This window comes from Cibotium barometz, chromosome 17 (assembly GCF_041138505.1).
Source record: "Cibotium barometz isolate CiBa-2024 chromosome 17, ASM4113850v1, whole genome shotgun sequence".
Lineage (NCBI taxonomy): Eukaryota > Viridiplantae > Streptophyta > Polypodiopsida > Cyatheales > Cibotiaceae > Cibotium > Cibotium barometz.
Genome location: NC_141062.1, coordinates 6,545,602 through 6,570,315, shown reverse-complemented (window position 1 = coordinate 6,570,315; position 24,714 = coordinate 6,545,602). Strand labels below are relative to the sequence as shown.

At 46.1% G+C, this 24,714-nt stretch overlaps 1 protein-coding gene across 1 annotated transcript in view; it reads right to left on the bottom strand.

The window, feature by feature from the left end:
* The window catches only part of LOC147629620 (DHBP synthase RibB-like alpha/beta domain-containing protein), a 33,317-nt gene extending 10,087 nt beyond the window's left edge, over positions 1-23,230 (bottom strand). Inside the window, exons 1-2 of the mRNA XM_086811116.1 lie at positions 22,848-23,230; positions 13,059-13,234 (exon numbers count right to left, since the gene is read on the bottom strand). Of these exons, the coding sequence (XP_086667242.1) occupies positions 13,059-13,234; positions 22,848-23,152 (481 nt within the window). The 5' untranslated portion in view covers positions 23,153-23,230. The remainder of the gene's footprint in view (positions 1-13,058; positions 13,235-22,847) is intronic.
* Between the last annotated feature and the right edge of the window lie 1,484 nt (positions 23,231-24,714).

Sequence of the window (24,714 nt, the reverse complement as noted above, 5' to 3'; positions counted from 1 at the left end):
GGCATACCTTCAGACATGATGTGGGGCATATACAGGCTATATGAGCAAGTCTTTGGGAGAGTCCGATGCCCAGGAGGCTTGTCCGACACAGTTGCTAGCACCATTGGTGTGAAGCAGGGGTGCCCGCTCTCCCCCACGCTCTTTGGACTCTATATTGATGAGGTGGTCGATTACATCACACAGGGAGGAGGCTCTGGGGTTGAGCTATCAGGTATTACTGTCCATGTTATGCTTTATGCTGATGAAATCGTCTTGGTATCCGACACGCAGGTTGGGCTTCGAAGACACCTTGTGGCTCTTGATGACTTCTGCGCACAGCAGGGGCTCACAGTGAACCTTGGGAAAACCAAGGTTATGATCTTCCACACTTCACCCGCAGTCAGGAGCCACACTACTCTCACATTAGCAGGAGGGCGGGTCGAGGTGGTGACCTCTTATGTTTACCTTGGCATCACATTTACTAGCTCAGTTGGACGCTTCTCCATGGCTCAGGTAGTCCGAGACAGAGTGACCCGGGGGTATGCAGCTCTTGCTGGCCTTGAGCGTCAGTGTCATCAGGAACATTTTCAGGAACCCCGCACGAAGGGGTGGCTCTTTGATACATTAGTGACACCAGCCTTGATGTATGCAGCAGCGGTTTGGGCACCAGGGCTTGCAGCCTCCACATGGGTACAGCTGGAGAGACCACAGATCTTGATGCTCTCGAGGATGATACGCAGAAAACCATCTATCCCGCACGACATTGTTCGAGCTGAGTTTGCTACACCACCTATGGCAGTGGAGGCATTGTTCCAGACGATCTCCTTTACATACAGGAGGAGGGAGATGCCCACGGAGAGATTATCCCGCCGAGCTTTTGAGGCATCTAGACAGCTGGCCGAGGCTGGACACACTGGATCTTGGTATGCACAGATGCTACAGTGGTTCTCACATCATGGGATAGACATTGAGCGGTTGCCACCTTTTCAGTATGATCAGTCTCCTCCACGGGGTTACCTCTCTCTCAATGAGAGGAACGGAGTGATGAGACAGGACATATGGCAGCACTACATACAGGAGACATGGACAGCACCAGAGAGCCCACTACCACCGAAGATGCTGTATTAAAGAGACCACTTTATGAGCATCTCAGGGGATGGGTTTATACATCGACCGCGGTACATGGATGTATACATGCCACACAGCTCTCGCGTTGCTATTGGACAGCTACGAGTCTCATCACATCAGCTAGAGATAGAGGCTGGGAGAGCGGCACGGGTTCCCAAAGCTGAGCGGATATGCAGATTGTGCCGCGAGGAGGTGGAGACTGAGGATCACTTTGTATGTAGATGTAGAGCCCACCAGGGGGTCAGAGATAGATATGCACGATTGTTTGAGGAGCACTCTTCACTACATCAATTGATGGAGGCCTCGGACCAGCGACAGCTTGGCAGACTACTACTAGAGCTTCATAGTTCTCGAGAGAGACTCCTCCAGACACCCGCTCCCACTAGGGGTGAGAGATAGTCCCAGCTCACAGATTTCTTCCAGAGAGCTATGCCAGTGCCAGCTGATGTACCACGTGGGGTGACCGCACAGAGAGCAGAGGAATTGAGAGCCAGGAGGAGACCTAGACAGACTGGACATAGAGCACCCCGACTCCGTCACCGAGAGATAGCAGCTATCCGAATGAGACACCAGATGGAGACACAGGAGAGGCTAGCTCGCTTTCATTCAGACTCAGGGTACATGTTCATGCCATTCACAGCCTCAGCAACGGCGATGTATGATATCTTATATCCCTCTTATGGCACTGGATGGAGTTAGACATAGATCTGCATAGCATGCTTGTACTACCCCTTCAGCATATAGAGATGCATCTTGCCTTAGCACTCCATCCACATCCCCACCCCCCCTTATATTGTTTGTATATGGGCTCCACCGATCCATGATGATTCACAGTTGTATCCAGACACATGCACACTTTTTCTTTTGTTTCTTTTCTTCCAATGACCGGAAGAACACAGTTGTATTATTTTTGTCTCATAGGCCGACTTTGGCCTCTCGTAGACGTTAATATATCTTTCTTTCTTTCTTTCTTTCTCTCTCTCTCTCTCCGCTGTCCGTACAACAGCAGCAGCAGGCTGACCGGAACTCTCTCTTTCTTCTTCTGGGCGACTGGCCGTATAGCAGCAGCAATGTGCTGGCCGTACAGCAACAGTTTTGCCTCCTCCTTCTGGGCGACTGGCCGTACAGTACAACAGTTTTTTCTCTTCTTCTGGAAGTGCTGGTTGTACAGTAGGTTTCTCTCTGTCTCTCATCATTTTCCCCCTGGCCGCTATTTCTAGGGCTGCTTTTTGGACAAATCTGCAATATTACGGTAACAAATGAGGAACCCCGAAAGTTTTACAAGATGGTATGTGGGTGTATCTCAAAGTCTCAAAGGACTCTAAGACAATGAGAACTGGCAAGCATTATGAGTTACCTTCTTGATGTTGTGGACCTTACCAGACCACAAAGAGGATTAGTGATGTGGCTTACCAGTTAGCCCCACCTCTTGGAATCAAGATTCACCACATATTTCACATTAGTCATTTGAAAGAACAACTGGGTGAAGGTGATGAGACTGTGCCAATGGAAGAGATTCCTCACCTTGAGGACGGGACTTGATATTCGCTTCCCCAATTCATTGCTCAGGACATCAATGGTCCTTAAGGGGGGAGTATGTTTCGTCCCAAGGCTACCTAGAGTTAAGACTTTTCGGTTAGGTTAACAAACCCCAAGACAATGAGTCTCTTTTGGAGAGCTCTTTTTGACAATATGAGCACTAAGTTGTTTTTCATCAGCTTATCATCCTCAAACAAACGGACAAAGTGAAGCATCAAATTCAACCGTGTTAGATTTGCTTAAATGCTATGTGGACGACCATAAAAGTTCTTGGGACAAGTATTTGCCACTTGTGGAATTTGCATACAACAAAGTACATGCTTCTACAAAAAAGGCCCCATTTGAGAATCGAGATCATGTATGGCAAAGTGGTATTGCCACCCATCCTTTGTACAAAGGATGAGATCTTTGGCCGATGAATTTGTCAGGGACCTTGATATTGCCTTTGCACAAGTGCAAACAAGTTACAACCATTGAGCATTCCCAAGAGAAGCATAGAAAGGCTGCAAATAAGCAGAGAAGGCAATTAGACATCAAAGAAAATGATTGGGTATTTTTTAAGTTCGAGAAAGCCATACTTCAAGAGAGTCCTGGAAAAGAGGGGATGTGTTCTTAGCTCTCTACCAAGTACATTCAAAGTCATTAAGCATATCAATGAAGTGGCTTTTCGATTGGCTTTGCCGAATCATTTGAGGATACAAAATGCATTTCATGTAAGCCTCTTGCGCAAATATGTGGGACTGGAGCCTAAAGAGCCAGTTACGGAAGATCCACTTGAAAGTGGATGAGCAGGAAAAGGTGTTACAGCTCGAGAAGATAGTGTTTCACAATGAGCATAAGCTTGCGGGTGGCAAACTTTAAAGCTGCTACCTTGTGAAGTTCAAGAATTATTCACCATGGATGCTAAATGGATGGATGAAATATACTTCTAGGAGTATCCGCGACTCCTAGAAGCATACTTGGAAACTTTTTAGTTGCAGTCAACTGTTTAGAAGCCCGGGGAGGGGGAGGGGGAGGGAGGTGGGGGATGTCACTAGTTGGGCATTCTCTACACTTCCGGACCTATGGATGGGATCCATAGCGTGGGCATGACACCTGATGGCAGGGGACTTACGCCTATGCTATGCGTCATGTGGACTAGCACCACATGGTAGGAGACTAAAGTCTACACCAAGGGCCAATAGGCCAGATATGAGAGGCAAGGGATTTTGATCCACGCCCATATCTAGATTACGGTATTCCACATGGCCATGGGACATAATGTGTCACCAATTGGCCGACCATTTGGTCCATCTCCAGTTTTTGCGTCTCGTTCACTTGAGGCCAGGCCGGTGTCTCATGTGAAGAGGCCAGTATTTTGCTGACATGGACGGGAGCCAGACTGGTGCCACCCGTGTGTTAGCAGGATGGTGTCGTATGGACGGGAGCCAGACTAGTGCCACCCGTGTATGACCTGGACTGTGTTCGACCCATGGGATTGTCACGCCATGGAAGAGCCAGTATTCGTGCCGTGTTTTGCCTATGGGACTGTCACACCATAAGGAAATAAGGAAACTCGTGCCTGGAACTGTGTCTTACCTATGGGACTGTCACTCCATAGGAAGACCAGGTTTTTATGTTTTTATGTCGTGCCAGTTTTGTGCCGACAGATATTTTGTACTTGTTCCATGAACGGGAGATATGTCCATGTTACTATTTGCACATGCACACATGATTTGCATGTTTGAAACTGTTTTCGCATGACTTGTATTTTTGTGTTTGCCTGCTTGACGTGTTACTTACTGAGCGGGGACGCCTGCCAGTGAGTCGTGGAGTCTGCTCTGTATTCTGACGAGTTTTGGTGCATGTGAACAGGTGGTAAGTATGTCGCACATGTTGTTTTAATGTTTCATATTCTAACCTTTTATTTTATAAGGTTTAATGTTCACACACACTTAAAAGTGGGCACCCCCTTTGGGCACCCACTTAGGGGCCAAGGTGGGGAGCCCCACTTTAAGTGAGTGTGGGGGTGGGCATGGTCACCTACCCACACCCCTCACCCACATGCAAGCGTAGAGAAAACTCCACTTTAATTTTATAAAAGAAAACGTTCCCTTTCAAGCGTGGGCATGATTCGCTTCCTCCCTTTTACGTAAGATCACCCGGCGACCATCCTCCTTGTGCCTGTTTTTCCCAGGCGGCTGGCTGCAACTGCACTACAGGCTGCGCCTACACCATCTACCCTCCTACAGGTGGGCTGCGTCTGTGTACAGCAGCCAGGCATCCTTTCTCACAGGCGGCTGTGTGCACCTCAGCCCCTTCACTAGGCGGCTGTCACCTCCAAGGGCTACACTGCTGCGCTGCCTCCTCTCCTGCAGGCGGCTGCTTCACCTCCCATACAGGCGACTACACCTTCACTGCTGGCGGCTGCTTCTCCTCCCCCAGCCAGGCGCCTATCACATCCTCTCTCCTACAGGTGGGTTGCGCAGGTTGCAGCCAGGCATAACTGAACTGCACAGGCTGCCCTCTCTGCGTCAGTTACCCCAGGCGCTTGTCTTCCAACAGGACGGCTTACCATCTACTGAAGGCTGCACGTTCAGATTAGCCGGCTCCTCCACACAGCAGCCAGGTATCTTCTCCTTGCAAGTGGGTACTCCTCCTTTCACAGCAGGCGGCTGTGGGCTCTTGCAGTGGTACTTGACTTGGTGGTTCACCACGAGGTGACTATTTCTTCAACAAGGTGTCTTTTTCCTACTTTGAAAGAGGTTGCTCATCTTCTCCACCGGCAACTACAAGAAGACTACACATCCCCTGGGTGGCTTCATCTTCTACACAAACACCACGAGTATTGGTTTTCTATCAGCCATCCACAAGTAAGTGAATTTCATATTTAAGTAAAGTATTTTGTGTTTAAATCTGATAAGGGATTCCCGACTCCCTCTACGGCCACACCCGTTCGGTGCCGGGTTGTCCAAGCTCTATTGGAGAACCTCGGTCCAAAGGTGCTGAGATCGGGAGAGCCAGGCGTTAGTACGAGAGCGCCTGTTTGTGCGTGGTCTCGGAACACCAGTGAGGCGCTCTCCGCGGAGTCCAGTGAAAGCACAGGACCGTAGAGATTGGACCACACTAGTGGTCGTTCTGTTTCGAGCATCTACTTCAAAATTCGACTTCGAGTCTATTTGTTTGGTACTGTTTTCATATGTACATGGACATTATCTGGTTCTTGGAACCCATGGAGCATTGTATTCATTAAATACTCCCAATAAATATATCATATATTGAGGGGGGGGTCGGCCCGTTCCGGCCCCAGTGCTGGTGTCCATCTTTCCATTTCATTTCATTTCAATTTCAAGTTGTATTAAGTTGTCCATTTCAAATTTGTGGTTTTAAAGTTGTGCTATTCAGCGTGTGGGTGTCCAACGGAGTCTTTCCCACTTGACGGGAACGGTTTCATTGGTATCAGAGCATGGTTGTTTCCCTCTTCCTAGTGGGGAAACGAACCTGTGTACTGGACATCCCGCTTTTAGTAAACTTAAAACACAATGGACAGCCAAGGCAACCCTTTGGAAGTGCCTAATTCGAGGGGTCCATCTAGTGCCTCTCGTGGGTCTGATGCCCTGCGAGGTAGACACAAGCCCCTTGAAAGGGTTATTGATAGTGAATCAAAGGGTCAACTGTCTCCAGGAAAGACAGTTATGCTTGAACAAGAGCCTGATGCTATGAGGGCTGAAATGGAACATATGAGAAAACTTTTGCAGGCTCAAGAGCAAGAGTTAAAGTTTTTGCATGAAGATCCCCATCTGCAAAGTGCTATTGAAGCCAGGAAGGCTGATGCAATGGTAGATGTAACTTTTGAATCAATGGCTCGTGAAGTGGGCAAGAAACCAAGGGAGCTGGCACTTGCCTATCTCCTCCGCAAAGGTGATATCAAAGAGGGAGATGACGGAGAGCTGAAATTCAGAAATCCACCTCGTTTGAAGCATGGAGATCCCGCATCCCAAAGGCTGAAATCTTTTATGCAAAAGGAAGAGGTGACAGTCACCTCTCGACATGCATCCTCTCCACAAGGCACAAAGCCTGACAGATATATGTATGCCAGTGCTCATGCAGGGCATGAAAGTCACATGTATGCAAGACATGTATCTCATGGTGACAGGATTGCTTCTAGAAAAATTTTGCCTTCTGAGTTGTCTCATGGAGAGGCATTGCCATATGCAGGTAAGTCACATGCATCTGAATTTCGAGTTCGTGGAGCACATGCCACCGTGCTCCATGAAACTTCTATGACGGCCCATGGAGCCCATGCAGATAGGGCTACCCCGTTGGATAAGGGGAAAAGAAAAAGAGAAGACCATGAGCCTCATGCCAGAAAGCTCAAGGAATTCAAAGCAGGTGACAAATCTGTTAAATTTGATGTCTTTCATGGTGAACATGATGCCTCTAAGGTGTTAGCATTTGTGGCACAGTTCGACATTGCTTTTAGCGATGAGGATTTCACAGAAAAGTCAAAGGTGTGCCATGCTAGCATGTTTTTGAAAGGGACTACTGCTCATTGGTGGATCACTGAAAAGATCACCAAGGATCCCATCTCCACTTGGAAGGAATTTAAAGACAGATTCTATGCTCAGTTCTTGCCACCAAATGCAGAGCAAACTCTCACTCAAAAGTGGGACAGGCTGGAGCAAAAGAGATAATGAAAGCGTGCAACAATATGTTAACAAATTCTGGAAAGTGTTGCTGGAAGTGACTCCCTTTATGCAAATCACTGAGGATGAAAGAAAGAGGAAGTTCCGTTTTGGACTGCAACCAGCATTTCGTTCGGGCATTGAATTGCACCCGAAACATACGTTGCAACAGCTCACAACTTCTGCTCTCAGTGGCCTCTCATGGAGACTTATCTGCTATGAGAGATTTGTATCATTTGGATGCTGATTTTTGCCATATATGGACTGATTTGATGGCTGGTCATTCACATGCCTCTTATGTTATCAACGAGGGTTATCTCATGAAGGATAATTGCCTATGTGTGGTAAAGGATTTGCGTCCAAAGGTTATGGACGAATGTCACGCTCCACCTTATGCTGGTCATAGAGGTATTATGCCTACTACACGCATGATTCAGAGGCATTTCTTTTGGCCGAGCATGCGTAAAGACATTGAGGCTTATGTGCGTGCATGTATTACTTGCCAAAAGGTGAAATTTGACAGGCAAAAGCCTCCAGGTTTGCTTCAGCCATTGCCTATTCCCTCACAACCTTGGGAAAGTATCACGATGGATTTTATTATGGATTTGCCTAGATCCCAGCATGGAAATGATGCTATTTGGACTATTGTGGACAGGTTTAGCAAGCAAGCTCATTTCTTGCCCGTCAAGAAAACCATTAAAGCTGATCATATGGTAAAGCTTTTTCTTGCTAATATTTTCAAGCATCATGGTATGCCTAAATCCATTGTTGGGGATAGAGATCCCAGGACTACAAGCCTATTTTGGAGGGCTTTGTTTGATAATATGGGTACTAAACTTGAGTTTTCATCAGCTTATCATCCCCAAACGGATGGCCAAAGTGAAGCTGCAAATTCAGCCGTGTTGGATTTATTGAAATGTTATGTGGCAGATCATGGGAAAAGTTATCTTCCACTTGTTGAGTTTGCTTACAACAATACGATCCATGCTTCCACGGGCAAGGCTCCGTTTGAGATTATTTATGGCAGAGTGGTCTTGCCACCCATCCTTCGTACAAAGGATGAGATTTTTGCAGCTGATGAATATGTTCGTGACTTGGATATTGCCTTTGGTCAAGTGCGGACAGCCATTGCAAGATCTCAAGATAAGCATAAAATGGCTGCTGACAAGCATAGAAGGGACATGGAAGTCAAAGAAGGTGATTGGGTATTGCTGAAATTTGAGAAGGCCAGGCTTCGGAAGAAGCCAGGACGAGAAGGATCATATCCTAAGCTTTCTCCTCGCTATTATGGACCCTTCAAAGTGATTCACAAGATCAATGAAGTGTCCTACAGGCTTGCTTTACCTAGTCATTGGAAGATTCACAATGCTTTTCATGTGAGTCTATTTCGGAAATATGTGGGGCCAGATCCTGATGAGCCTGTCACAGAAGATCCGCCAGAGATTGAAGAGCTTGAGGAGATCCTCCAGCCAGAACAGATTGTTTTTCACAAGGAGAGCAAGCTACCTGCAGGAAAGCTTTCCAGGAGATACCTTGTGAAGTGTAAGGATTATTTGCCTATTGATGCCAAATGGGTAAATGAGGATTATTTTGCAGATTATCCGCAATTGTTGCAGGCATATCTTGAGGCTTTTCAGTTGAGGTCAACTCTTTAGAAGCCCGGGGGGATGTCACCAATTAGCCGACCATTTGGTCCATCTCCAGTTTTTGCGTCTCGTTCACTTGAGGCCAGGCCGGTGTCTCATGTGAAGAGGCCAGTATTTTGCTGACATGGACGGGAGCCAGACTGGTGCCACCCGTGTGTTAGCAGGATGGTGTCGTATGGACGGGAGCCAGACTAGTGCCACCCGTGTATGACCTGGACTGTGTTCGACCCATGGGATTGTCACGCCATGGAAGAGCCAGTATTCGTGCCGTGTTTTGCCTATGGGACTGTCACACCATAAGGAAATAAGGAAACTCGTGCCTGGAACTGTGTCTTACCTATGGGACTGTCACTCCATAGGAAGACCAGGTTTTTATGTTTTTATGTCGTGCCAGTTTTGTGCCGACAGATATTTTGTACTTGTTCCATGAACGGGAGATATGTCCATGTTACTATTTGCACATGCACACATGATTTGCATGTTTGAAACTGTTTTCGCATGACTTGTATTTTTGTGTTTGCCTGCTTGACGTGTTACTTACTGAGCGGGGACGCCTGCCAGTGAGTCGTGAAGTCTGCTCTGTATTCTGACGAGTTTTGGTGCATGTGAACAGGTGGTAAGTATGTCACACATGTTGTTTTAATGTTTCATATTCTGACCTTTTATTTTATAAGGTTTAATGTTCACACACACTTAAAAGTGGGCACCCCCTTTGGGCACCCACTTAGGGGCCAAGGTGGGGAGCCCCACTTTTAAGTGTGTGGGGGTGGGCATGGTCACCTACCCACACTCCTCACCCACATGCAAGCGTAGAAAAAACTCCACTTTAATTTTATAAAAGAAAACGTTCCCTTTCAAGCGTGGGCATGATTTGCTTCCTCCCTTTTACGTAAGATCACCCGACAACCATCCTCCTTGCGCCTGTTTTTCCCAGGCGGCTGGCTGCAACTGCACTACAGGCTGCGCCTACACCATCTACCCTCCTACAGGTGGGCTGCGTCTGTGTACAGCAGCCAGGCATCCTTTCTCACAGGCGGCTGTGTGCACCTCAGCCCCTTCACTAGGCGGCTGTCACCTCCAAGGGCTACACTGCTGCGCTGCCTCCTCTCCTGCAAGCGGCTGCTTCACCTCCCATACAGGCGACTACACCTTCATTGCTGGCGGCTGCTTCTCCTCCCCCAGCCAGGCACCTATCACATCCTCTCTCCTGCAGGTGGGTTGCGCAGGTTGCAGCCAGGCATAACTGAACTGCACAGGCTGCCCTCTCTGCGTCAGTTACCCCAGGCGCTTGTCTTCCAACAGGACGGCTTACCATCTACTGAAGGCTGCATGTTCAGATTCCTCCACACAGCAGCCAGGTATCTTCTCCTTGCAAGTGGGTACTCCTCCTTTCACAGCAGGCGGCTGTGGTCTCTTGCGGTGGTCCTTGTCTTGGTGGTTCACCACGAGGTGACTATTTCTTCAACAAGGTGTCTTTTTCCTACTTTGAAAGAGGTTGCTCATCTTCTCCACCGGCGACTACAAGAAGACTTCACATCCCCTGGGTGGCTTCATCTTCTACACAAACACCACGAGTATTGGTTTTCTATCAGCCATCCGCAAGTGAATTTCATATTTAAGTAAAGTATTTTGTGTTTAAATCTGATAAGGGATTCCCGACTCCCTCTACGGCCACACTCGTTCGGTGCCGGGTTGTCCAAGCTCTATTGGAGAACCTCAGTCCAAAGGTGCTGAGATCGGGAGAGCCAGGCGTTAGTACGAGAGCGCCTGTTTGTGCGTGGTCTCGGAACACCAGTGAGGCGCTCTCCGCGGAGTCCAGTGAAAGCACAGCACCTTAGAGATTGGACCGCACTAGTGGTCGTTCTGTTTCGAGCATCTACTTCAAAATTCGACTTCGAGTCTATTTGTTTGGTACTGTTTTCATATGTACATGGACATTATCTGGTTCTTGGAACCCATGGAGCATTGTATTCATTAAATACTCCCAATAAATATATCATATATTGAGGGGGGGGTCGGCCCGTTCCGGCCCCAGTGCTGGTGTCCATCTTTCCATTTCATTTCATTTCAATTTCAAGTTGTATTAAGTTGTCCATTTCAAATTTGTGGTTTTAAAGTTGTGCTATTAAGCGTGTGGGTGTCCAACGGAGTCTTTCCCACTTGACGGGATCGGTTTTATAATGTCTATGCCCAGAATGACCACCTACTTTCTTTTTCCGGGAAAAAGATCCTTCTATAAAAAACCAACCACGAAGGGCTAAATACAACCATGAAGGGCTAGATACAAACTCGCCTCATGTACACGGCGGGGATCAAGTAATCAAAAGAGGGGCCTCTTTCTAGAGGCAATGTGGCTATAGGTACTCCAAAGTTGCTCCAAGCAAGAGGAACTGACGGCCTGGCTAAGCATGCGGATGGCAAGCTTCCAGGCACATTTCCAGGAGCCCAGGACGAAGGGTTGGCTTTTTGACACCCTCATCACACCAGCCCTGATGTATGGAGCTGCTTTCTAGGGGCCACATTTATCCAATGAGGATTGGCAGCGAGTTGAGAGGCCCCAGGTCATGATGTTCTCCCGTATGATCCGCAGCAAACCATCAGTCCCACACCAGATTATCCAGGAAGAGTTTGCTGCAGCCCCAACGGTAGTGGAGGCACTCTTCCAGACAATCACATACCTCCATCGCATCAGTCACATGGATCTCCACAAGTACCCGAGGCTTGCCCTGGGGTCCTCCAGACAGCTAGCACTTGAGGGGCACTCTGGAGTATGGTATGCACTGGTTCTCAGTATATGGGCTCTGCATGGACCGCCTACCCCCCCTTCAGTACAGTTTGGACTCCCCTTTTCTCCGGCTGTCTCACGAGGATACCAACCGGGTTATCCAGTCAGATCTTCTTAGCCTCTACACACACTACACATGGATCACACCCCTGGAGCTCCCCACGAAGATGCACTTTTACAAAGACCACTTCCTCACACTCATTGAGGATGGATTCATCCAGCAGCCGGGCTACTTGAGTGTTCACATTTCCCATGCCATGCGGATTGCGATTGGCCAGATACGAGTTTCTTCCCACCGCCTCAGAGTGGAGACAAGTAGAGCTGAGCGCATCTTCAGAGCCGGGAAGCTCATACGGACACCCAGAGAGGAGAGGATCTGCCGACTATGCCACACAGAGGTTGAGACGGAGGAGCATTACATATGCCGCTGCCCAATATACTATGAGATCCGCGGGAGGTTTTACTGTCTATTTTGCTGCCCAGTATACTATGAGATCCGCGGGATTCGGTCCACTCTCCAGGATCATTGACTTCCAGGACTAGCGTTGCCCAGGCCTCTTCCTGCTTGAGCTCCACAGACACAGGGACGCCTTCTTGAGACACACGCCCCAACCACCCTCCACCTCCCTCGGCAGCCAACCATCACTAGTTTCTTCCGGACCCAGGAGGTGGAGGACACCGACATAGTGGATCTTGTGGACCCTCCACGAGCTACTCTGGACCTACCTCGCCCGAGAAGAGTTACCTCGGACCGAGCCTCTGCACTCTAGCGTTCGACCCCCCCGCCAGCCACGATCACCTCATCAGCTCCAGATCCAGGACATGCTCCACCGCCATCGAGCTACCTTTCCACGTGACATAACTGAGGGAGACCTCTTGGCCATACTCATCAGCCCCATGCTTGACATTTTGGAGAGTGGTATACCGTCTACTTGGAGCTGATGTTGCTCCCATGTTTTTATGTTCTTAGTATTCCATGCTGAGTTTCCATGGACAGTTTTGTATCACCCTAGTGAGATAGCTATATTTATGGTTTCATTCTGTTTTATTTTCCATTCCATGATGAGATATGCCATGGACATTATTGTATGACTTCGGTCTCATAGGCCCATTGGGTCTTTGGTAGACGCTTAATATATCTTTCTTTCTTTCTTTCTCTCTCTCTCTCTCTCTCTCTCTCTCTCTCTCTCTCTCTCTCTCTCGCACAGACACACACACACACACACACAAACAAACAAATGACAGCAGATAACAAAGGTCAACCTATTTCCCAAAGTCACGTTCCTGCACACTGACAAGAATATAAACCACACTAACCACGCTGCAGGACTGCAGTTACAGGTCCTGGAAACAGCTCTTGTAGCAGACCTTCCGGTAGATACGAAGTGACACTGTACATTTTGAACTCATCTGAATGTGCAAGACAAACTGCTAAAGGATTCATGCTGCTTCTGCCCTTGATGGCATAAATCTTCTGTACTGCTTGTTCAGAACTGGAAAAAAAACAATAAATTGAACATTAAAGACTTTGCAATGCCTGATTGAAGCATGATGTCATAAAACTGATTTTTCTTTAATTAGATCACCTAAAACACCAGTAACAATAGCATGTGCTTTTATTTTTTACTTTAGCCTGATGAAGAAGGGGAGATTCTGCAGAAAAACACAGCCCAAACACCACCAGCCGCTGCGAAAACGCAGCCCACCAAGGTTGCACCGTGACACCTTGCAGATGATGCAGGGGCAGGAGCACCGCAAGATGAAAACGCTGACAAGAAGAGGGTGCAGGAGAAGAAAATGCAGCCACTGATGACAAAGCGCAGCAGCACTTCTTGCCCCAAGAAAACGCAGATGAGGAAGGCAAGGGGTCACCTAGAGGTGGAGAGCCAGGACCTAGACGTCTGATACCATGTGAAAGTATGCACAGGTGGAAGCAATCACAAGAGACAAAAGTAGAGAGAGGGAGAGATAGGGAGAGAGTAGGCAATGATCAAGTTCTATTATCATAGCATGAGATTACAAGGGGTAGTACAGCAGACAGCAGATGGGCTTCAAAACATATGCGCTAGGATTGGGTTGGATACAACAAGTGGGAAAGAGGCCCTTTATATAAGAGGAGGGCAATGAAGCTGGACAACAGCCATTATGAAGCTGGCCGACTATCCACAACCACAATAAATCAGCCACGATTGGTTCCCACACTAGTGATGCACAAAAAATTCTAACAAAATGGAGCATGACCACACATAAGATTCCTCAACCCTTCTAGACTATCTCCCTGACTCAAAACAAGGTTAACGAGGATATATCCGAACATGAATCGGTTCCGGCTGGTCCAAATTGTCCACAGAGCCCAGAAACGCACCCAAGAGAAGAACGCAGCATAAGGCCACAGCACAACTATCAGCACTCCAAATATCCAGAACTATTTTTCAAAAATCTAATGCGCAAGAAAGCTGAAACCTGTCCAGGAGCAGTCTGGAATGTAGACAAGACCAAAGAAGGTGCAACACCGTCTCAGTGTGTGCACCAAAGCGGCGGGATGACGAGACACAGATACGCCGTGAGTGCACAAACACACCCACTGGGAGAACTCCAAGCATGCATCTCCAAAGCAACAGGCGTTCTTTCAATGGCAAACAGCTCCTCCAGATCCCTCTTAAACATTTCCTCCACCATAGTAATGGTTTTTGTAAGTGCCACAGATCATTACATACATGCGTAATCCATGGCGGTAGGGCTGCAGCCTCATAAATAAATTCTTAGCCGATATAATATCCAAAGGCACCCCCAAAACTTTCTAGTCAACCAGGCGGTCATGCATACAAAGTGGTGGTATTGGTGCAAAGGGGACAGCAGCTCATATATCTCACACCACAAAGATCTATAATGCATACCCAATTGTCACATGCACTCTGCCCTGTAGTGCATGGTGACAAGATGGCTCATCATCATCAGTGCAACATTGTACAGTGTTAGCACCCTTTAGGATGATATTTGTCATACGCCGTGATCCCATTGTAATCCTTAGTCTGGATAAGTCAAGCACGAGCTACATAGGTCATTCCTTGTAACACACGGAAGCTCTGGGCAGTCTTCTTTCAGCCCTAAACACTCTTGGAAACCATCTGATGCAAAACGCAGATATAGAGAGAGAGTAGAGAGAGAGAGAAGTGCTGGAAATTCAGTATATTCATATGGTACAAAAAGGTACTTGTCTGCAGCCCTAGGCTGCCTTCCTGAAAAGGTGGAATACACCAAAAACAGTCCCCAATGGGACCCCTAATGACTCAAACCCCTAGAGGGAGTGAATGATTAAAACAAGGAGCACTTGGGCCTATTTATACGGGCCTTGGACATATTTTATGCTGGCCAACTGCTGGTCGGCTAGTTCCACGACCATACAAGCTTTTCAATGCTGCCCGACTGCTGTAAACGCTGCCCGACTGGACTCCTGTTTACACACCATGAAGCGCCTGCAGCTGACTCACTTCTGGCACTGCTAACGTCAGCCCGACAGTCCTTTTCTGGCAGCCGACAGCTTCTTCCATACCTTGCTCCAAGTCCTGCTCCAGTTTTACACTGCCAACAGTGCTCTGTGCTCTATCATCCTGGTTCTACTCTTTATCTGGCTGCTTCTTCTAGATGTAGCCCTGGAAATGTCCATGGCATCTATGATGCACATGACATCCCCCTCTCCTAAACTTGATGACGGGAATCCAACCTGCTCTTGGATGGCTGTCATCATCCCCATCCTGTCCCGAAGTCCCTCTGTCATCATCCACTCCTGGCAACCTTTTTTTTCTCTGAAAACCCGGCCTGTTCTCCAAACCACTCTGTCTCTGACGTAGATCTATGCATCTCTTTTCCTCTAGTCCACAATCCATTCCTACCCCGACTCTGAACACTGTCTTGGTCTTCATTCTTGAGAAATGAGTCTGGCACTCTCACATCACCCTTGGAGGGTCAACCTCCCTTGGGACCATCGCCCGGGAACCTATCTGGCTCACAAGATTGCCATCCCCTCTGGCACTGTGGAACACCTCCTGGGAGCTCTTCCCGATTCTGTCTCCCTTGCCTTGGGCTTCGTACCTGTGTACTTTCCTGTACCTTGGACCTGTACACCATCATATGGGACTGAATCAGTGTTTAGCTTTGCGGAGCCCGATGCTCTGATACCAATGGAACACGCGGAAGCTCTGGGTAGTCTTCTTTCAGCCCTAACCACTCTTGGAAACCATCTGATGCAAAACGCAGATATAGAGAGAGAGAGAGAGAGAAGTGCTGGAAATTCAGTATATTCATATGGTACAAAAAGGTACTTGTCTACAGCCCTAGGCTGCCTTCCTGAAAAAGGTGGAATACACCAAAAACAGTCCCCAATGGACCCCTAATGACTCAAACCCCTAGAGGGAGTGAATGATTAAAACAAGGAGCACTTGGGCCTATTTATATGGGCCTTGGACATATTTTATGTTGGCCGACTGCTGGTCGGCCAGTTCCACGACCATACAAGCTTTTCAGTGCTGCCCGACTGCTGCAAACGCTGCCCGACTGGACTCCTGTTTACACACCATGAAGCGCCTGCAGTAGTTGACTCACTTCTGGCACTGCTGACGTCAGCCGACAGTCCTTTTCTGGCAGCCGACAGCTTCTTCCATACCTTGCTCCAAGTCCTGCTCCAGTTTACACTGCCAACAATGCTCTGTGCTCTATCATCCTGGTTCTACTCTTTATCTGGCTGCTTCTTCTGGATGTAGCCCTGGAAATGTCCATGGCATCTATGATGCACATGACATTCCTCAGCCATAGTGAGTCAGTCAGTCAATCAAGTCATGACTAGAATCGAGTTTGAGTCAATCAACTCATGACTAGACTCAAACTTGCGAGAGATGCACATCGTCTAAGTCGAAATCATCATAATCTAGAAAGTCATTGGAACCGCTATCCCCTGCTTCGCCCAAAGTATCTATCGGCGTGTAGGCGGTAAACAGGCATGCTCCTCTGCCTCTGAACCCTTCTCATTCTCCTCTGACCAATGCTTCCAGGTTCTCATTTCGCTCAAGAAGACGCAAATTGGCACTCACAAAAATTAGATCATTGGTCTTTTGAGTGCCAAGCCGGTTTCGCTTCTTTGAAGCGATATGGCTATATGAGCTCCATAGTTGAGCTCCAAACAAGACGAACTGACCGCCTGGCTCAGAATCTTGATGGCCAATTGTTGCAACTCTCGAGTGTCTGCCCAATAGTCCTCCCACCAAACACATGGATTAGTGGTGAAGCGATCTGCCAAAGCATTGGCTCTTCCAAACCTCCTCTTGCAAGCCCTGTAACCTGCCAGTTGATCCTTGATAGTTCTCTGGGAGCTTCGTTTGAGTAAGGAAGAATCGAAGAGTCTGATGATCACTCTGAAAAATTAAAGGGAAAAGAAGAAGAAGAATCAGGGTATGGCTGAAAATTAGGGTAGATGGGAGCCGAATGTAGAGGCTTGGCTTTCTTCTCAGACCCTTACTTCCGTGCTTTAGAATCAGCTTTGAAGTTTTGTGGAAAACGTGAGTCCTTCGCTGTAACACGCGGAAGCTCTGGGAGTCTTCTTTCAGCCCTAAACACTCTTGGAAAACATCCGATGCAAAACTTTTGCTTCTATTTTGAGTCCTGTTACCTGGATCACGCTTTTCACTTCTACCTCTTGCATTGTAGGCAAAACTGCCTGTAACATGCGGAAGCTCTGGGAGTCTTCTTTCAGCCCTAAACACTCTTGGAAAACATCTGATGCAAAACGCAGATATAGAGAGAGAGTAGAGAGAGAGAGATGTGCTGGAAATTCAGTATAATGCTATAGTACAAAAAGCCCTAGGCTGCCTTCTTGAAAAGGTGGAAGACACCAAAACAGTCCCCTATGGGACCCCTCATGACTCAAACCCCTAAAGAGAGTGAATGATTACAACAAGGAGCACTTGGGCCTATTTATAGGTCCCTTGGATACTTGGTAGACTGGCCGACTGCTGGTCGGCCAGTCATAAATTCATTAATGCCCTTTAACACAGCCCCGACTGCATATACTCCTTGATCATGATGCGCCTGTTTGCTGCCCTTGTCTCCAGCCGACCTATTCTGTGAGCAGCCGACAGCATCCTCTTCATGTTTTCCATGCCTTGCTCCAACCTACACTGCTAAAAGTGCTCTATGCTCCATCATCCTGACTCTACCTGGTTCATACTCTTTATCTGGCTGCCTTTTCTGGATTTAGCCCTGAAAATGTCCATGGCATCTATGATGCACATGACATCCCCCTCTGCTAAACTTGATGACGGGATTCCAACCTGCTCTTGGATGACTATCATCATCCCCATCCTGTTCCGAAGTCCCTCTGTCATCATCCATCCCTGGCAACCCTTTTTCTCTGAACATCCGGCCTGTTCTCCAAACCACTCTGTCTCTGACGTAGATCTATGCATCAGTTTTCCTCGAGTCCACAATCCATTCTTGCCCTGACTCTGAACACCGTCTTGGTCTTCATTTCTGAGAAATGAGTCTGGCACTCTCACATCATGGAGGATAAACCTCCCTTGGGACCGTTGCCCGAGAACCTATCTGGCTCACAGGACTATCATCCCCTCTGGCACTGTGGAACACCACCAACAAACCTCCTGGGAGTTCTTCCCGCTTCTGTGTTCCTTGCCTTGGGCTTCGTATCCGTGTACTTTCATGTACCTTGGACCTGTACACCATCATCTGGCACTGAATCAGTGTTTAGCTTTGCTAAGCCTGATGCTCTGATACCAATGTAACACGCGGAAGCTCTGGGAGTCTTCTTTCAGCCCTAAACACTCTTGGAAAACATCTGATGCAAAACTTTTGCTTCTATTTTGAGTCCTGTTACCTGCATCACGCTTTTCACTTCTACCTCTTGCATTGTAGGCAGAACTGCCTGTAACACGCGGAAGCTCTAGGAGTCTTCTTTCAGCCCTAAACACTCTTGGAAAACATCTGATGCAAAACGCAGATATAGAGAGAGAGTAGAGAGAGAGAGATGTGCTAGAAATTCAGTATATTGCTATAGTACAAAAAGGGTACTTGTCTGCAGCCCTAGGCTGCCTTCTTGAAAAGGCGGAATACACCAAAACAGTCCCCTATGGGACCCCTAATGACTCAAACCCCTAGAGGGAGTGAATGATTACAACAAGGAGCACTTGGGCCTATTTATAGGTCCCTTGGACACTTGGTAGACTGGCCGACTGCTGGTCGGCCAGTCATAAATTCATTAATGCCCTTTAACGCAGCCCCGACTGGATATACTCCTTGATCATGATGCGCCTGCTGCCCTTGTCCTCTGGTTCAGCCGACCTGTTCTGTGTGCAGCCGACAGCATCCTCTTCATGTTTTCCATGCCTTGCTCCAACCTACACTGCTAAAAGTGCTCTGTGCTCCATCATCCTGACTCTACCTGGTTCATACTCTTTATCTGGCTGCCTTTTCTGGATTTAGCCCTGAAAATGTCCATGGCATCTATGATGCACATGACATTCGCGAGTTCCATTAATCCCTCCATCAAACTTTGCATCTTTGCTTCATAGGTGGCATCATCATCTTCAAATTCTGGCACGTCGGAAGGTATTTCTTGCTCGCTTTCCTCATCTTCATAGAAGTAGTCGTCCTCTTCCGAAGATAAATCCTTCATCTCCGCACTAGTTCCAGCCATAGAATTAAATGTGTCGACCACAGGCTCGCCCCTTGAAAAAGTTGACGATGGATCCCAGCAATGGAACCTTGAAACCGGCCTTCAGAAACTTGACGCGAGCGGTGAGCACACATAATCACACTTAAATCTCTTTACGAACTAGAATAATAAACTTGGAAGAAGAAGAAAAAGAAATAAGTGGTGCTAGAGTGCTCCTACACAAAAGACCAATTGGCCCCAAAGCTTGGCACCCCCGCAGGTATTTATTTATCACTCGAGGTCGGCGTAGCCCTTCTACAATTCCCGAGAAGAAATCCCCTTGCTCCACGTAGAGGAGATCTCCTTGATGCTTTCACCCAATTTGTGTTGTGGTATACAAGAGCCTTGGCCCCCTTTTTATACAAGTTTGGGAGAGAAAAGCATAGCCTTTTCCTCTTTTTTTAAAAAAACTATTACAAGTGCTTTTCCCAAAAGACTATCAAATAGCTTTTTTTTCTCTCTTTTTTTTATAAAAAAAATTTACATGTGGCGCTTTAGTGTTTTCGAAAACCCACGCAGCTACCCAGCGCTTTTTCTCCATCGCTTTTTTTTCTTTTGCGCGTTTTTCCTTACTACCCGGTGCCTTCGCGTCTAGCTGCCCGTCGCCTCTCTGTTGCGCTCAGTGCGCAAGCCAGCCGCCTTCGCCTCTCTCTCTCGTGTGTGCGCTTGTGCCTGTCACGTAGGCAACGCCTGTAGCTAGTCGCCTATACAGTCAGCCTCCGCCTAAGACACACGCCTGCCAGTCAGCCATACGTGATGTGCCTACGCTTTCCTGCAGCCCTGCCACCTGTGCTACAGTGTGCCACGTGGCCAGCCACACGTCAGCTACAGCCCACTTGTGAAGCCACTCCTATCAGCTGCCACGTCACCTATGCCACGTGTCAAATGCCTGTACTTGTTGCACTTGCACAGCTGACCCACAAGTAGCCTTGAGAGAGAGAATGCTACACCTACAGCAAAGTAAGAGAAAAACACATGCACATGAACATGCATACACATGTACACACACAGACACCAAACATGTATTTGCATCCACACACGTGTACAAACTTACACATGCATATATAGGATTAACATGATCAGTGAATGCTAAACATGATTAAACATAATCACAATGCTTAAGAAAAAGAGATAAAATACTCCGTCCTATAACATTTGCACTATTTTCTTGTACAACAAGTTACGAGTTTGGACTTTTTCCAATATAAAAGGAGCCTAGTGGCTATTGAACCTCTTGATGGCAATATTCTTTGGTATGGCTGTGGTTGGATGCTACAGATTGGCAGCAGATCTGCTAGACATGAAGAGCAGCGCTCTTATGAGTGTGCTTGTGTGACTACAGACCATGATTACTCCCTGGCTTCATGATCGAGCAACACAGAGCTAAAGCTTCAATATGTAATTAGACTTGGAGTGGATTCAGAGACCTAAGGCAAGGTTTTCCAGTGAAAAGGTTGCAAGGAAGGGAAGGATGACAGGTATGGGAGACCATATGTGGAGATAGGGGATGATGACAGTCATCCAGGGTCAGAAGTTGGAATCCCGTCATCAAGTTTAGCAGGAGGGGATGTCATGCGCACACATGTACATGGCTCATCAACCAAGGATAATCGTGATAGGCAGTACGTAAACAGCTAGATTAGGGCTCATGCCAAGGCCAATCAAGGTACAAAAGATAGTTCAGAGGACAAGGGCCCTGTCGGCCAGTTTTGGAGTACTTTTGGAGCAAGTCAACAGCTTATAGGATTTTTTTGGGATTTTCTGCTCGCTGACCAGCAGTCGGCCAGCTTGATGGGCATGTTTGGGACTATAAAAGGCATCTCCTTGTTCATTGTTTGGCATCTCACTCTTTGATGGAGTAGTCCCTAGAGTAGGGTTTCTTTACCCCTTTTGGGAAGGCCAAAGGCGAAAGATATTGTAACCTTTTTTGTACTCTATGAATATACTGAAAATATAGCCATTTCTCTCTCTCTCTCTCTCTCTCTCTCTCTCTCTCTCTCTCTCTCTATATATATATATATATATATATATATATAGAGAGAGAGAGAGAGAGAGAGATGAAATGAAATGAAATGTTATATATATATATATATATATATATATATATATATATATATATACACTAAGTCCTCTAAGAATCTAGAAATCACTCACCACATGGTAACAACTAATTTAAAACTTAAACCAGCCAATTGTGTGTGAACATGCAAACAATATATGCAAAAGTGAAAAGCACGTAAAGAACAAAAGATTATGATTTGAATACACCTGTTGTAGTGCTCGTTGATGTTGTGTGTTTGCATATATATATATATATATATATAACATTTCATTTCATTTCATCTCTCTCTCTCTCTCTCTCTCTCTATATATATATATATATATATATAGAGAGAGAGAGAGATGAAATGAAATGAAATGTTATATATATATATATATATATATATAGAGAGAGAGAGAGAGAGAGATGAAATGAAATGAAATGTTATATATATATATATATATATATATATATATATATATATATATATATATATATATATATAACATTTCATTTCATTTCATCTCTCTCTCTCTCTCTCTCTCTCTCTCTCTCTCTCTCTCTCTCTATATATATATATATATATATATATATATATATATAACATTTCATTTCATTTCATCTCTCTCTCTCTCTCTCTCTCTCTCTCTCTCTCTCTCTCTCTATGCTGATTGTTCTTGCATCTAGTGCTCCTATGCAGTGCTTACGACTAAAAGAAGACTCCCAGAGCTTCCGCATGTGATGTAGTGGGGCTTAAATGTGAAATGAGCTTGGATGTAGAGCTCCCTTCTTGTGGCTTTGCAAGGGGTTATGTGGATTCACCAGGGATAAAGTAGGGTGATAGTGCTGGGCATGCACAAGAGATGGGAGCTTATGCATTTAAATGGATGTATGATAATATGATTGGGGCTACAGAGTTGTCACAGCACCTGAAGTATGAAATGGGCAGAGTGCCTGGAAGGCATGGGTGAGCCATTGTGAGGAGACTGCTCTTGATTCTCACTGAAGGTGGTGGCTGGTTTGAAAGTCGAAAGTCGAAAGAGAGGGCAAGCGAGGAACAACAAAAGAGTCAGCTTGAGGAGTGCACATAAATGCCCACTCCTCAAGCTGAGGAGCTAAAGATATGTTACAATTATATTTTTTTAGATTTTGGTCTCTAAGTCCCAGGTTATAAAGAAGTGGTGCGCAAGATGTCCATATGCATGCTGCTGACCCATGAGCAAGATGTGGGATATCATTTACATGCTACCAGTGTATGCCAAAAAGTCCTCTCTCTCTCTTTTTTAGTGACTCTAACTGAATTATGGGAAGGAAAGTGGCCGAAGGAGAGAGGAAAAAAACTTACCAAGCGTCCGCTGCTAGGCCGTAGAGGGTATCAGTAGGTACAGCGATGACGCGGTTCTCCTTAAGGGCAGCCACTGCATGGTGGACATGGTCATGGGAAGCCGGCAAAACCACTCCCTCCATGCTTTTGCTGCTGCTGCTGCTTCTGGTAAGAGCAGAAGGGAAGAGCTCAGAGTCAACTTCTTCCCTCATGGATGCTGTGCCCATCTTCTTCACTGTGCTTGAATTGGCAATGGCAACGGAAATCCCAGGCCTTTGCCAGAGGTTGAATAGCGTTCTACAATCCCCGCACAAAGGCCTCAGCATCGCTTTCCTTCAGAGTTCACCATAAGCCTGAAAGGAAGAAATTTTATTTTATAAGTTTTAACGATTTGAAATCATTTGAGTGAACTTTGCGAGATACCTGAAAAGTCTTGAGCCTTTCGCAGGGGTTGGTTTTGATTGGAGATTTATTTTACTTTTAATTTTGAAGATTTTTGGATTTGTTGATCAGCATTTATTGATTGTGTAAGTATAGTTATTGTTTACACAAGTGATTCAAGGGTGGAGATTTGTTCTTGTAATTTTAGTTTTTAACATGTTGGATTTGTTTATGTAGCTGTAGTTATTGTTTATAATATAAGAATACTACATAATATAGTGGGAACAAAGTGGCAAGACACCCTTTTGTACAAGGACATTTGTAATTTGTTTTATCAAATTTCCTTAAACTTTTTACCGACCTTTGATGGACTGTAACAATGGTGAGCCGCAGGAATAAGAAGAGTACATATTAGCTTATATGTTTGTATAAGCTCGGGCATGGGCATAGTTTAATATGTATGAAAGGAGGGCCAAGTATATAAGACAATTATTGGGTCTAATCTTTAACTAATTAATGTATAAGTTTGGGTATGCACATAGTTCAATAAGTATGAAAGGAGGGTTAAGTATAGAAGAAAATTATTGGGTCTAATCTTTAACTATTTAATGTACGTCAATACATTTTTTGGGCAAGCTTCTCTGGAACCTTGACACAGAATTTCTTCTATCTTATGCCAATGGGATCCCCTCTCTTGCATTGGCATTAGATTCTTTGATCCTTCCCTTGCTTTAAAAAATCTCAAAAAAGAAATTTTTTTTGAATATTACCTATTTTCTAAAATTTTCTTGATGTTTTTTCTCCCCTCCAAACGCTAGGGCTTTCAAGCATGTCTTGAGTTTTGTGAGTGTTGTGAGCCTTGGTTAGGATTACATTGGGCATGATATCACCATCTACAACAAGTAATGAAGGGGTAGCAAAATGTAGCAAACAGCAATAAAATTCGTATAGCAACTGCTTATGAATCTGCACCAACAACCCATGGGCATGAAAGGAAGCTAAAATTGTGCTTAAGTCTGAGTTGTTGAAGGTATTTTAGGGTTTTTGATCCAATCTTGAAGGTTTTTCTCATGTTCTTTGCCATGGGGAAGAATAGGATATGTTGCCATGAGATCTTGCACATAATTCCCTCTTTCTTGCTTGTTCTCAAAACTCCTTGCATATAAAGCATATATATGGAGCTTGAATGCAAGCATTAGGAAGGGGCTTTCGCAAAAATCATCAAAGAATCAAGTATTGGCATGGGGCTTCATGTTTCTACCACAAACGGGAACTTCTACTTGAATACGAGGCTTTCTTGAAGCCATTCTGGAACAATTTATCTCTTTCTTTAAGCATTTGTGAGGGTTTCATTTCTTGTAAGAATACATGGCTATGGTGTATACAAGGGCAAACCCTAACTCTAGGGTTACATAAGCAAAGGGATTTTGTAATTAGTGGTTACTACATGCATGGTATGTTATCTAATTGCAATACTCTCGCAAAGCATGATGTCAATGGTATTATG